Source organism: Aquarana catesbeiana, linkage group LG05, assembly GCF_042186555.1.
Source record: "Aquarana catesbeiana isolate 2022-GZ linkage group LG05, ASM4218655v1, whole genome shotgun sequence".
NCBI lineage: Eukaryota > Metazoa > Chordata > Amphibia > Anura > Ranidae > Aquarana > Aquarana catesbeiana.
The window spans coordinates 201083047-201099446 of record NC_133328.1 but is presented as its reverse complement, the minus strand read 5'-3'; the positions used below and the strand labels follow the sequence as shown (position 1 = coordinate 201099446).

Sequence of the window (16400 nt, the reverse complement as noted above, 5' to 3'; positions counted from 1 at the left end):
AAGATGTACTCAATAAGAACATATAATGTGGCTGTATTTTACCTGGAAACTGATAACATTAAAATAGAAACTGCAAGAAGAACCTTCCAAAATGTACTAACATTCATTTACTCTTGCAATTACACACTATTGTATAATCAATTGATTTGTTGTCATTCTTATGCTATGTACACACGATAGGATTTTCCGACAACAAAACCGTGGATTTATTTCCGACGGATGTTGGCTGAAACTTGTCTTGCATACACACGGTCGCACAAATGTTGTCGGAAATTCTGAATGTCAAGAACGTGGTGACGTGGAGAACCAGCTCTCAAATTTTTGTTGTCGGAGATTCTGACAACAAATGTCCAATGGAGCCTACACACGGTCAGAATTTCTGACAACAAGCTCACAACGAACATTTGTTGTCGGAAATTCCGATCGTCTGTACGCGGCATAACAATTACATTTTAGGGCACAGTTTATAAGGAAAAATGGAAAGTTGGTTTTTAGCCTGTGAAAACCCATAGAATGTATTTTTTCAGATTAGAAAAGACTAGAAAAGAAGAAGCACCTGGAGATAACATTACTTACTATATGAGAAACTATAAATATAAGTGTTAGTAATGCACCAAAATACATTTCAGTTATTTCATAAATGGCCCCTCTCTCTTTTTTTTAAGATCCGCAGACAGCCAGTACTGAAGTTGATGGAGTAAATCTGGAAGAAATAAGAGAGTTTGCTAAAGCATTTAAAATACGACGTCTTTCCCTTGGTCTGACACAAACACAAGTGGGACAGGCTTTGAGTGCAACAGAGGGTCCAGCCTATAGTCAATCTGCAATCTGTAGGTAAGGACTTGCTAGATCAGCTTCACTCCTCATCAGTTTTCCATTTGCTGCATGAATGTTTATTAGTTCTGCATGTATTATCTTACAGAAAATGCTGATTCTCCTTTTGAATAAGAACTGTTACAATAATATTCATGACCTGTTCAATGATCTGTCAAAAAGGCAATACTATAGTTACACTTTTCATACTATAATGAAAAGCATATACTTAAAGCAGTAGTAAAGTCAGCATTGTGATTTTTACCTACAGGTAAGCTTATAATAAAGCTTACCTGTAGGTAAAATGAATATCTCCTAAACACACACCGTTCAGGAGATATTTTTTCTTTTGGCAGTCTGTAACATCACCTGCACATGCACTATGAAGGAATGGCATATCTGTGCTATTCCTTTAGAACGCTGTGCCATGGGCATGACTACAGCGAGCATGCTCAGGAGTGATGTCATCACGGCTCAGCCATTCAACCTGCTGGAGCCTAGGAACCTGGAAGGAAGACTGGGTGAAGATTGCAGCCCTGTCGGCGGTGACAGCGAACTGCTTGAGGGCTTTATTCTAAGGTAAGTATTTCATAATGTGCTAGTATGTGATGCATACTAGCACATTATGATATTACTTTATAGTTTGGCAACTTGAAGTACTTTTATTAGAAATTATTTATTTTACATATTTACATAAAATTGCAAACTGAAAAATGTGCACTGAACAGTATTTTCCTATTCAGTTCAGGTAATTTTGGAATAATATACTAAAGGCAAATAGACTGTTCACTTTTATAGGGAAGTTGCACTTTGCCAGGGAATTTTACAAAAAGCTTAGTGAATAAGGTTAAGCTCTGCTGACTCCCATCATACAACCATATACAATCAATAATTCTGTTGTTTGTAAGTGTGCACAGGGCAAATGGACTGTTTACTTTCCTATGGTAGTTGCATTTTGCAAGGGAATTTTAGCCAGAAGCTTATTGGATGATGTGGATCTCTGCTGGCTTCTATTATCAAATTTATATGCAAGCAAAAAGCATTTTTTTTCCTTGCACCCTATTGGATATTCTTTTCAAAATAAAATGTCATTTGCATTCATTAAGCTCTGGGGGAAATTCCCTTGCAAAATTTGACTTCCTTTGCAAGGATTACAGCCTATTTGCCTTTAGTAAATCAACCCCAATGTGCTGGTAATTAACCCTCTCTAAAACATTGATTTATGCCTATGAACATCTTGGAGTGCTACAACAAAATTGTAATAACGGCCCTGGTGAACTAAACTCAATATCTTAATAACTAAATATTGAAGATATTTCTATTATAGAAGCAAAGGCCACACTTTCTAATATAAAAAGTAATCCTTTAGTAAATAATGTCAGCATTCCTCTTTGAGACATATAAATATATATATATATTGAATCCCACAGCAGGTCTGGTTTACTAGGACTATGGATATCCCTAATCTTAGCAAGTTTATTGATCATATTCTGTATATACATATATATCCTACAATACAGTGTTGCAATAAACTTTATGAGTAAAGCAATAGATACTTCCAAGAGCTTTTCATTGTTTCTAAAGACCTTGGAGTCTTCCACAAAAAGCCAACCAAATCTTAGCTCATTTAAGTGGATTTTGTTCTTGGTGATCCGTGAAATGCTCCATCTCTTTATCCGCTCTTTAGATTTTTAATGTATTCCCTGTAGAACAGAAGTGTACTTTTCCCGCAGTTTAAGAATAAGGTTATAAATAACATCAGTATGGGGTAGTGAGCTTGCAGCTCACATTTTTCTCAATGATTTTCCATAAAACCCATTGATTGTTGTTAAATACAAAAAGCTCCATAGGATCCTCTCACTTCTATGGCATCCCCTACTGTTTTTTCTTATAAGATACCTCCCTGTAGCAAATAACCTTTATTCGGTCTATACAAGGATACCACTGCTGGGAAATTTGTTTCATGACTTGTATATTGTTATAGCAAATATCACGTAGTGAAAAATCAACATAGATCAGGAACACCATTGATCTAAATACTACCTCCCTAGTAATAATTTAGCAGATTTTATTTTACATAGATTAAGCACTAATATTAAAACCTAAGCACAATGACTTTAAATATTAAGCAATTGTTTCTAGAATGTTATTGCTATTGTGTTCCTTTTCTAAAACATTATTTAATATGTTAAATTATTACTTCCAAAATAGTGTAAGTCTTTTTTCATTAATACACATGCAATTTACATTAACACATATTATCTTTAACCTGCAGGGTGCATGAGGCTTGGTCCCTTACTAATTGAAAATTCTCAGGGATAAGAAAATTTTGTAAATGTTTTTAGACTTTCACCACTTGCCGACCACCTACCACATATTTACTGTGGCTGGTCAGTTCTATTGCATGAAATCACATACCTGTATGTCATTTTGTGCAATAGCCATTGGGTGGCGTGCACGCACTGCTTCAAGTGCGCTCGCACGCTGATAGGACACTGGTGATGCCCGATGTCTGCGGGCCACCCACGATCATTCCCAAGATAGGCAGAACGGTGACCTGCCTATTTAAAGAAGGCAGATCGCCATTCTGACAAGGATGAAGACGGTGATCTTGTGTTCCTGCTAAGCAGGAACACAGATATCTGTCTTCATCCAGTCAGACCATCTCCCACACAGTTAGCAAGCACCAGTTAGGAGCACACTTAACCCTTTGATCGCCACTGATGTTAACCCCTTCCCTGCCAGTGTCATTATTACAGTAACAGTGCATATTTTTAGCACTGATCACTGGTCCCAAGAAAGTGTAAAAAGTGTCAGTTAGGTGTCTGATTTGTCCACCGCAATGTCCCAGTCCTGCTAAAAATTGCTGATCGCCGCCATTACTAGTAAAAAAAATAAATACAATAAAATGCCATAATAATATCCCAAAATTTGCAGACACGATAACTTTTGCGCAAAACAATTAATATATGCTTATTGGGATTTTCTTACCAAAAATATGTAGCTGAACATATATAGGCCTAATCTGATGAAGAAATTTGATTTTTTAAATTTTTTTATTGGATATATATTATAGCAGAAAGTAAAAAATATTTTTTTTTTTTCAAAACGCTCTTTTTTTTATGCTCTTTTTTTGTTTATAGCACAAAAAATAAAAACCTCAGAGGTTATTAAATACCACCAAAAGAAAGCTTTATTTGTAGGGAAAAAAAGACATCAATTTTATTTGGGTACATCGTCGCGGGACCACGCAATTGTCAGTTAAAATAACGCAGTGCCACATCGCAAAAAATGGCCTGGTCATTAAGGAGCTAAAACCTTCCGGGGCTGAATTGGTTAAAGATATTCCTGCAATCTTGGCAACCTAAAATTGTTTATGAAAAAAGGTTTATTAAAACATTTTAGACATATTTTTACTCAAAGAATAAAGCATTGCAATGTAGTGCTATGACACTTGATCTCAGAATATAATGATCAGATCTATAATTGCCTGGCTCTGTCCATCTTAAGTCCATTTCTAATGACCCCAAAGAAAATTTCTCCACCAGTGAAATAACACACACACACTGACATTTAAAAAGAATGAACAATAACATTTACTGATGACAGATTACAAAACATCAGTCTCTGGTCCCACTCTCAGGTTCTGTTAATCTCAGTAAGAGGGCATTACCTGCAGACATGACTGCAGGCTGCTTAGTTTTGATGGTCTTCCAGTCTTCTGACCAGACAGGGTGTGAACTTAACTGCTGCAAATACAGCGGACACTCAGTCAGGGCTGGGCCTAGGGATAGGCAGAAAAGGGGGGGCCACCTTGGGCACTTTCATTAGAAGTGCTTGGTGTATGGTGTTAGACAGATCGCAGAGTTCGTATAGCAATATCAAACAACAGAACTTTATAGAGGAGAGTTAACACTATATGGTTAATAACATACTCTAGAGCTGGGAGAAAGAATTTGTTATTAGCATGAGGTCAGCTTATTGATGAGTCCAAACTACATTTGGGGGCCCTTAGAGCCCTTTCACACTGGGGCGGTGGCGGCGTCAGCGGTAAAACGCCGCTATTATTAGCAGCGTTTTACCGTCGGTATGCGGCCGCTAGCGGGGTGGTTTTACCCCCCACTAGCGGCCGAGAAAGGGTTAAATACCACCGCAAAGCGCCTCTGCAGAGGCTCTTTGCCGGCGGTATAGCCGCGCCGTCCCATTGATTTCAATGGGCAGGAGCGGTGAAGGAGCGGTATACACTCCGCTCCTTCACCGCTCCAAAGATGCTGCTAGCAGCACTTTTTTTACCGTCCTGCCAGCGCATCGCTCCAGTGTGAAAGCCCTCGGGGCTTTCACACTGGAGAGACAGCAGCGGCACTTTCGGGTCGGTTTGCAGTCGCTATTATTAGCGCAATAGCGCTTGCAAACTGCCCCAGTGTGAAAGGGCTCTTAGATCATGAGACAGCCTTAGACAAGGCAAATAAAGCAACTCAGGTGAAAAATAGCAGCAGTGTTTTTATTTTATATTTATAAAAAAACAAAACAAAAAAAAACAAGCACAGATACCATTTCTACATAAGCAAAACATTTGACTACAAATCATATCAGCTGTGTACCTCTGCATGTGTCATACCATAATGCTAAAATTTAAAGTTATGTTGGATGGTATATAAAAAAAAATGCACAATAAGTAAAAAATTACATTCAGAGGAACGTGTAGCTAGTTCACATTCATAGATGGTCTACAGAATAACTACACTGGCGAGTCTTTCATTCACACATAAAAGAAATCAAACTGACCCTTTAAGTCAGCAGAGAAATTTACAGATACAGCTGAAGTGAACTGTAAACAGACTTGCAAACAACTACAAAGCTACTGTAAGCTTCTATTCCACAACTATGTTGTACTCTTTTTTTAGAGGCTTACTCTTTAAGGGAGGTTTTCAAATTATTTTTTTTTTTGCCAATTAAAATACAGATTGACTAAAAATGTTACTTATATTACAGTATGTGGTGCTGTCAACAAGTTTAGCTGGGTGCCAGGTCTTAGAATTTTCAGGAACTCCAGACACGAGATATAATGACCAAAATGACTAGTTCTGAGCAACAACCACAGGCATGCAAAAGCCAAGTGACGATTTCACATTCCATGATGGATTCTGATATCAAATAATTATTTTAGGAGAGCTGTAAGAGAATGCCTTATACTGCAGAGAAATGTAATTACTGAAATCTCAGAGAGACACAAACATTTTAGGGCTTGGCAATTCTTGATAGATTGGTACATGCTGTACTAAGCTAGGTTAAGAAAATACACCTTTTCACTGAGTTCACCTAAAAGAGAAAGAAAAAAATAAAAACTTGCACCCACCCACTGAACCCTTAACACGCAATCAAATTTTATATTGCCTGCAGCACAACCTGCCATAGCCCAGTTATGTGACAATCAGAAATCTAGACACTGAGGACAAATCATTTTCATGCACAGAGGTTTCATGAAGATAGCCTCTAGAGAATCATTATTTGCTAATCCCAACACAATACTCTAGTTGCTCCTTCTAGAACTTCAATGATCAACTTACGACAGGAGGTCCCCTTGATCTCTCCCATCATCCCCCATAGCCATTATTTTGCAATGAAACCTGATAGGTATGCAGTGAATAGACAGGGTAGTGGCTTTAAGCCAGCAGGCAGGCAAGATGAGAAGGCTGTCTATGCTAGTGCTAGCATAGGTGGTTTATTGCCTTAAAAGAGAAATGTGGGTTTTGAAAAAAAGGAACAGTCTTTCTCACCTAGGTGGATGCAGCAATGATCCAATGCTGCATCTATGTCTGTTCCCTGTCTACTCCGAGAACCGATCGATCAATGACCACTAATTGACCAGCTCTTGGTCTTCAGTGAGCAGAGATACGGTGACTGTCAGTCACTGTCTCTGTGCTCTGCCCCCCCAGCACTCACTGGAGTGCTGGGCTGTGGAGGGAGCAGGAATAGCAGTCTCAGGCCACCAGTGACGTGCTGAGAGCCTGAGCCAGCTGCTGGTCAAGCATCTGGGTGGATTCTGACATTAAAGTCCCTGAAGATCCCTCCAGAATTTGGACCAACTGAGTGAAGTCATAAAACAAAGTGCACTCCGATGATCTACAGGTAGAGTAGGGCCAAAAAACTTTTGGCCCTACTTCTCCTTTAACCTCCCTGGCAGTATGGTTATGTCAGATTTTTGCATCTCAAAGCAGTACATTGTTTCGCATGAAAATTTGGCATTTTATATTGTAGGCCTGTAATTCTTAGGAATAACTCACTTAAATCTGTCCCGTCTAGTAGACATCCCGGGTATGATAAAATTTGAAACACGGAATCATAAATTATAATATAATAAATAGCTATAAATAATTCTAAAAAATAATAATATAATAACAATACATTTTATTCAATAATGTAATCAAATCAAAAACACAGAAATTTGCTCAGCTGCAGAATTGTCCCTGTCGTCACTTTCAGTGTCTGATGACAAATTTGCCCACAAATCTCTATCGCTCAATTCTGCAAGTGATCCTAATCTACTATCGCTCCTTTCTAGCTGGTCTAAAATCGCTTTTGACCTAAAGGGATGCTTTTTGGTTGCCATGGACATTCTCACGTTTGCAGGCAGAAAAAAACATTATATATAATATAAAACTGCATGCAGGGCACTGGACAAAACACTAGGGACAAATAGGAGGTGAAATGATTTGATACAGTAATGTAATCTGTAAGATTACAGTGTACTGTATGTGTTCTTTTTTTTTCACTTTTTTGAAATTCCCCCCTGGCTCCATCCCCATGCGTCACAAGGCTCGCAGGGAACAGAGCCCAGAATACAGTACATCGGGCGGATAATCCGACCGCCGGACACAGTGCGGAGACATCACAGAGTCCTGGGGACATGGTAAGTAACCTGTACCAGGATACTATGATGCAGTCCCGAGAGTGTCTCAGGGTTACCGCTAATGGTACTGAAATTTAACCCCGAGACACTCTCGGGATTACTGCTAGGGAGGTTAAGAAAAGAACACCCTACTCAACAAAATCATTTTTCATCAAATAAGGTGCATTTTTAATCTCCAGTTTGTATAGGAAGTGTTTCACATACAAATGCACATAATCATGATTTTCAATAGAAATGTAATATACTTGAAACCATTGAAAAGAATAAGTGCATGTTCTTTTACTAACCCCATTCATTTTTATAAATATTTTTCAACAATAAATTATACAATTAGGGAAACACATTTTCTGTATAGTTGTGTGCATTTTATGAATGTGTTACTACTCCCATTCTTTTACTTTTGTTCAAGCTGTAAATGTTCAGTTTATAGCTTTATGTGCTTGACAATTTGAAAGCATGCATGCATGTCTGCTAATGTGTTACAATGAAGCATATTGTCCTTATTAACTACCTCTGCCAGTCCAGTAGTTAGGCAGGCAGGAAGTCCCACCCTGGCAGAGCAACAGTGTAAGACTCTTCTTTTTCAATTTTCCCCTCAGACACACCATCCTGAGAAGCCACTTTTTCCTACCACAGGAAGCCCAAGAGAACACTATAGCTAGCAGTCTGACAGCCAAACTGAACCCTGGCCTTTTGTATCCTGCCAGGTTTGAAAAGCTGGACATCACCCCTAAAAGTGCCCAGAAGATAAAGCCTGTCCTTGAGAGGTGGATGGCCGAGGCTGAGGCCCGCCATCGAGCAGGTATGCAGAACCTCACAGAATTTATCGGCAGCGAGCCTTCAAAAAAACGCAAGAGGCGCACTTCATTCACTCCGCAGGCCCTGGAGATCTTGAACGCCCATTTTGAGAAGAACACACACCCTTCAGGACAGGAAATGACAGAGATTGCTGAGAAACTGAACTATGACCGGGAAGTTGTCCGAGTGTGGTTCTGCAACAAACGGCAAGCCCTCAAGAACACAATAAAACGAATAAAGCAACACGAACCAGGCACAGGAGTTCCAATAGAATCCTTAACAGATTCAATGGAAGAGAATTCCTAAAACATTGAGAATGAACTCTTTGAAATGTCTGTTCATCAGCCTTGTAAGTAAACAAAACAAAAAAAAAAACTAAAAAAAGAAAGGTGGACAGAACAATTTATTCATGTGTTCGAGAGTTTTCCAAATACAATGCACAGCACCTAAGTGTGTATGTGTATGTGCTAGTAGCCCTAAACAGAAAAAAAAGACAAAAACATTTTTTCTATGGACTTCACAAAAACCAAATAACTGTGTTCATTTTTCTGTACATTAAGACAATGTGAACAGTGTTTGAAAACCAAGAGAATCTTTTATCTATCTAAAAAGAAAAACAAGCCTGCCACCTGGAGGATTATTTGTAGACTTTCAGGGTTTAAGTGCTCATTCACTAGAATCTTCACTATGAACCAAAGCCAGAAAAATGGTGTTGCAAAACTAGATTGTTGGACTTCTCTATAATAAGCATCATGAGTTGTTTCACATGTTCACTGTCTGCTGTAAGAAAAAGTAAAATTTGTATTTTTTCAGTTATGTTTTATTGCAACACATACATTTTTTCACACTAACTCACATATTGTTTGTGGAAACTGTAAAGTTACATTTGTTGACTATATAAGGGGCAAACAGTTTATTCACATGGCGGCTACGATATGTGGGTTCCATCTGGACACATGTAAAGATTGAGTTATATTTGATTCATGTCATACAGTGCCAAATAAGGTTCACCTTGTTGGTGTATGTTGTATGAATGAAAACCTTAGAGAAGAAATAAGGTTAACACAACCGCGTTCTGCAACCATTTTCTGTATTTTCTTTCCAAAGTCTTTTAGCCAAAGAAATTTTTTAGAATCTGGTGAAGTACGAGGCAGTTCCTGGATTATACCAAATAGAGGGCTGAAGGGATATTACCGTGTTAATTACAGCTACTTAAAATCATGTGCATTGTTAAATTAATGTGACCAAGATTTTTATTTCTCATATGCCAGTTTTTCACAAAAACATTTACCAACTAGTCATATATTTTTATTTTTTGTGTCATTAAACAATTTAATTGCATGGATCCACAGAAAACATAATACAAAACTTTAACTCAAAAACTACGTTTGTACTTGTACTTACATTTTGTAAGTATATTGACTAGAGACACACCTATAGAGGATACAGCCCTACATTAAAACTTTGCCAGAGATGTAATAAGGAGAATCATGCTTTTAGAAAGTGTATCAAATATGTGAGACATACAATATACCACAAGATGCTCGATTTAGGGCATGTCTACTTGGGCTTTTGTTTATGTCAAAGCTGCTTTTCTTTCCATACAAGTCAATGGGAATGAATAAGTAGCATGGCCTAGCTTGATGCAACTTAGAAGACGTTCAATTGTTGGTCAGAAGGAAGCCTGAAGAACCTGTGAAAGTATCTCAAGCTGATCTCAAATATAATCTGAATTCACCTAAAAGCATGCTGAATCCCGTGTTTAAGAAGCCCTCACTGAAATGTGAAGTGCAGTGAAATAAAGTGAAGTGACCTTTGTCCAGATTACTATAATAGGAGCTAGTGTTTACATTGTATAATGAACATCCAAATATGAAAAAGAAGCTCTATTTTTTTGCAATTATCCTGCATGTCTACATTTTTAAAGTGTCCACAACTTTACTTCATATTAAATTGTGCCTAAGACACCTTAATTTCCCCACACATCACCTCAATTCACTGCCCTTTCCACTTCAGCAAATCATGCTCAGTGTTCCAACCTCAGGGCATTCTTAGGTTACTTCTGGAACTTAGCAGTAACAAGACACGCTTAGGACATGAGGCATGTTTGTCATACTGGGGTTGATTAAAACTGGAAAGTGTGAAACCTGGTGCAGTTCTGCATTGAAACCAATCAGCTTCCAGGTTTTCGCCCAGGTTCACACTGAGCTGCAGAAATGAAGCCATGCGAGTTCAGCTTAACTTGCACGATTTCAGTCCCGCATGTCAGTCCCAATTTCGGCAGTGATTTCAGAGACATCTGTGCAGGTTTCTGCACAGATGTCAATGTAAATTGCAGATGAAGTCGCAAAAAGTAGTACAGAAACAATTTTTTGAAATTGGTGCAGCGCCGCAGATGCACGGTGCATATTGATGGCAATTGCGGCCGATTTGACATGTCAAATCGCATGTCAAAAAACTCCTGTGTGAACCAGGGATTCTTGTTCAAGCTTAATTGAATAAGCTGAATGGTTACCATACACAGCTGCACCAGATTTTGCACTCTCCAGTTTTAGTAAATCAACCCCACTGTATCTCTATTTCAAGACTAGCAGCTTTCTGATTACTAGTAATATGTACATCTTTGCCAACAATCAGTAGCAGTAGCTTCATAATCTGCATTTGTAAGCAGGCTAGCTTTAAATGCTGTAATAGTATATATTGCTTATTAAAATGGTATTAAACACAAAATGTATTATATTGCCTCTTATCAATTATTAGATGTGGTGGCAGTTTTCTTTTTTATGATGATTTTTCTTTATTTTCACCTGGTGATCTGGCCAGTTAATCTGTTATTTTTTTAACTTCCTTTAACTACCCAAGCTGTGCAGCAAAAGTGTCAGATAGAGAGTTGAGGCAAACCATTTAACACTGACCAGGGTGCTTACAATGGTCAGCTAATATTCATTCATATAAATCCTTTATACCAAAAAGAAACAAAAACAGTTGCGATAACTGCATAAAAGTTTTAGACAGGGTTCAGTTTTAATTGTTTATTCAAGGCTAAATCTACTACTGTCCAAAGGTGTCTCAATTGTTCCATTCACAGGGAATATCTTACTGGCTGGATAACAAGGTGAAAACAAAGGGAAAAAACCTAAAAAAGAAAAATAATGCAGCTACCACATTTTAAGGATTGGTAGGCTGCAATATATGACCTTTTGTTTTTGGGTTTAACACCAGTTTTCTTAACAAAAGGCAAACAACATGTACTTCTGACTGTTCATACCCCTCATACTCCTCCCAGCTTTTTCAAGTTAAAGGCAAAACTTTATTGATTTTTTTTGTTTTGGCTAAAATATAAAAGGATTAGACCCTCTGTCAAGTTTTTATTGCTGTTTGCGTCACCCTTTGCATTTGTCCTGGTCATTTTTGTCACCAAAACAAAGACAAAATGTGATGAAAACTAAATTTCAAGTCTTCACCAAAACAGGAGTTGAAGTTAATCATAGGTGCAAATTTTGTGGTGTCCAAAATGAGCGGTCCTCTCATTTGGTCAGTTGGGAGATTTTTTCTCTCATTTTCTGTTACAGGAAATAAAGGTAAATCTGAACAGCAATATAGGCAGCAAACTTTTGGTGGGATTTCCCCTCATTTTTGTTGATCTGTTGACAGGAAGTTCAGGAAAATATGACCAATTGGATAAGGGGTTCAACCTTTCCCTACTGTATCGAAAAATAAAAAAATAAAAACATTTTGGCTATAGATACACGTTAAATCTTTTATTTGTGTTTAACCATTTAGCAAACATAATTCATATTAACATAAAACACTCCAATAATGTTTTTATAACAGTCCCTTAATAAACAGTAATTGCATTTCCATGCCTTCTTGTTAAACTATTATGCCAATGTAATGCATTTCAATTTATTTTCTTGGCCAAAATGAATAAAACAATTAACAATGCAAAGTTACAGTATGTTTACCTCACAAATGAACACACCAAAGGGTCCACCTATTTGCCATATAACTTTTATTTTTATTTTTATATTTACACATACTAATAAAAAAAATAGTCTGGTACAATTCTAATCTGTTGCAAAAAAAAAACAAAAAAAAACGCATATTTTATGCTATTCTTTCAAATACCTAAACAGACAAAGTAAGACTGTTATTGTTAGAAGGATGCCAAAATACAATAATCTGTGTAATAAAAACTTTGTTGATTTGATCTGTTTTTGTTAAAAACTACTGCTCCATTGACATCACAGACATGCCCTAAATTAGCATATCACATACATTTAACCATTTAGCCATAAACTTAATGTTGCCACCTAATCAGCTAAATTTAATTTCAAAGGTAAAACGGTCTTAAAGTCCTTTCACCAAAATGAACAATGTGTTTTTAACCATAACAGGTTTTCATAATTTTAGTCCAGAAATGCCAAATTCATAATTTTGTGTAAAAAAAAAAAAAAAAAAAAAACCTTTTGAAGACAGCTAATTTCTTCTCATCATGCAAATCATGGAAAGGGGGAATCATTCATTACAACCACTGACATGCAAACAAGCAATTTTTTTTAATGTTTGATAGTTTTGTATTTTTTATTTAGGATTTTTTGAAAATATTATGTAATGCTTCCTTAATTGATTTTACTAATTTTGCAGACCTGCACTGACTAATATGTCATTTTCAAATTTATATATGTAAACCATAATTGCTTGTAGCCAAACACCCCCTTTTAACTTATTGCATAAAAGCAGACAAGAGAAATTTTGTATAAAAAAAAAAAAGAGAAAGAAAAAGCAACCCTTTGTACATTTATTTAATTTGCTCATAGTGGTCTGTGCTGTTGGATTAAGTAGACTGAATGGATAAATGGGTATTGTTATTGTGTTGCTGTATTTTTTCACTCTGAAATGATGTATCATACTTTTTACAGTATGACCTGAAATTTTTCAATCTGTTGATACCTATATAATCAGTGAAGAGAACAAAGCAGCATATCCACAATGTATTTAAGAAACTAAGCTTGCCTTTGTAGAATACCTATCAAAAAAATTTTTTTTCATGATGCATTAACCCTTTGACATCTAACATCCTGGGTTTTATTGCAGTGCCAGTCTGACAGATAGAACAAAGTACAGTCTAGTCATTGGATTGTTAACTTTGCCAAAAGATATCATTGAAATGCTAGTCATATTTTGGGTAACCCTAGTTATTATAAAAGGGCCAATGATTTTTGCCTAGTTTTACTTTCCTCTGTCTTAAAATATGTATAGTTACTATCTTTATCCATGCATTGAACAGTATATTCACAAACTAAAAAGTTATTGCATGCTACAGTAGATCTTTAAAAAGCAAAAGCAGATCTGTAATGTTTGCTGTTTTCCAAAACAATTCTGCAACCTTTAAAAAAAAACATTTTCATACGTTTATATGTGTATTTACCATATTTTTGCTTGGTATTTACAGTACATTTAAAATCTGGCCTTGTGTAGACATCCAAAAGTCTTGATGCTGCAGCTGGGTGCCACAATCTTGGTGTGATGGCAGCAGCCCCAGTGGACTTAATGATGTCATTCAAGTGACAATCTACATTGTCCCTTCCCTTTTTAGCTTTTACCTTTCGCAGTAGCTACATAAAATGGGGATGGGCTGAGATGCTGGGCCAGCACAGAGAGTAATCAGACACCCCAAGAAGAAGAAAGGGCTATGAAGTGCGAAGGGGGAAATAGGCCATGCTAGAGAATTGATTTTCCTGGAGTAGCCAAACTGCAAGTGTAATATATAATATATTTTATATAAAATGTTATTTTTTTCCCCAAACTTCTTGAAACTTATTTGTTTTACAATTGAATTTGTTTTGTCATCGGCTGTGCATCTCTACCTATTGCTGCAAAATCCTTAATGTGGTATTAAACCCAAAACCAAAAGTATAATATATTGCAGCTTACCAATCCTTAGATATGGTGTTCTGCCTTAAGTTTCATTTTTTAGGCTTTTCTCCTTCTGGGTTCACCTGGTGATTTGGCCAGTAACAAACCTTCTGTATTAGAGTGCCCCCACTGTGGATGAAGGAGCACAGGGGGCACAGCAGACAGCAGCATTATCAGTCTCTGGGGAGTGGAGTGTTAGATGTCCTAGCAGATTTAAATACACTAACAAATTGAATCCAAACCCTAGCTTGCATTGCAGTTACACTAATGCCCTGTACACACGGTCGGATTTTCTGATGGAAAATGTGTGATAGGACCTTGTTGTCAGAAACTCCAACTGTGTGTGGGCTCCATCACACATTTTCCATCGGAATTTCTGACACACAAAGTTTGAGAGCTTGCTATAAAATTTTCCGACAACAAAATCCGTTGTCGGAAATTCTGATCGTGTGTACACAAATCCGACACACAAAGTGCCACACATGCTCAGAATAAATTAAGAGATGAAAGCTATTGGCTATTGCCCTGTTTATAGTCCCGACATACGCATTTTACGTCACTGTGTTCAGAACGATCGAATTTTCCGACAACTTTGTGCGACCGTGTGTATGCAGGACAAGTTTGAGCCAACATCTGTCGGAAAAAATCCATGGATTTTGTTGTCGGAATGTCAGATCAATGTCCGACCGTGTGTACAGGGCATTACAGTTGCAGCAAACAGTTTTTCTTTTTTCTTTTGGTATAAAGGTTTCATGTGACTAAATAAAGCTGATCACTGTAAGCACCCCTGTCAGTGGTAAGTGGTTTGTTTCAACACTCTTAACTGATACATATTGCAGGAGAGCTTGTTTTGTTGAAGAACAACAGACTTACTGGCCAGATCACCAGGGGGAAATAAAGAAAAGAAAACCTGAAAATAAAAATGAATGCAGCCATCACATCTAAGAATTGGTAAGCTGCAATATAATAAATGTTTGCTTTTGGGTATAGTACTGCTTTAAGCTGACTAGGGACACAAGGGGTACATGTTTATTGTTAGAGCGTGCATGTTAATTTGGGTGCTTTTGCAGAGTATTTGCAGCATTTCTGTACAGGCGTTTTGAAGTTGACAAGTCATCAATGTAAAAGCAGTAAAATGCCTGTAATCTGCCAAAAAAAAGCTCATGTATTTTTTTGACCGATGGGCCTTTTGCTTTAGGCGACAGATCGCTCAGAAGTGAACAGGGGCCATTGAAATGAATGGGATTTGTCTTGTTGGGTGTTTTTACAGCTGAGGCTTAGAGCAGAAAAACGCCTAGATGTGAACGGAGCCTAAATAATGCTCACGTTTATGAATTTTCCAAGTAAATGTATTATTTGTGTTTGCTTTGCACTGGGGGTTTAAGCTGTTCCCTATACTTTATACCTACCATTCTGACTTTACTGGTCCCTGGGTCTTAAATAACAGAAATTACTCACCACACACTAGTAATTTACTACAAGTGAGTGATTAAAATATTTGTACATCCTTAACAATTAACATATCCTTTTCTTAACATAAATGTGGATCTGCTGCTTTAATATATATATATATATATATATATATATATATATATATATATATATATATATATATATATATATATATATATATATATATATATATATATATATATATATATATAAATATTTTTTTTTTTTCTCACTTTACAATATAAAATTTGTTGTTTTTAGTAAACTAGAAAACTCTTTCTCAAAGTTAATTTAAGTATCAAATGTTTTGGTTTCTCAATACTGCAATTATAGAAACAAGAAGGAACATGAATTAAAAAAAGTAGAGGCGCATCAAAATACTCAAGCTGTAACCAAAAATAAACATACTAAAAATGCCTTTGGCTTGTCTTAATGCTGGACCAAAGTTCAATGTATGTAGGTATATGCACATGTATACATATGGCTAAATGTTGCTGACAATCTTGCA

General features: G+C 36.8%; 1 protein-coding gene across 1 annotated transcript in view; it reads left to right on the top strand.

Moving 5' to 3' along the window:
- Positions 1-15987, top strand: part of POU6F2 (POU class 6 homeobox 2) — a 760637-nt gene extending 744650 nt beyond the window's left edge. Inside the window, exons 8-9 of the mRNA XM_073630485.1 lie at positions 666-834; positions 8323-15987. Coding sequence (XP_073486586.1) covers positions 666-834; positions 8323-8827 — 674 coding nt within the window. The 3' untranslated portion in view covers positions 8828-15987. The remainder of the gene's footprint in view (positions 1-665; positions 835-8322) is intronic.
- Positions 15988-16400: the final 413 nt, after the last annotated feature.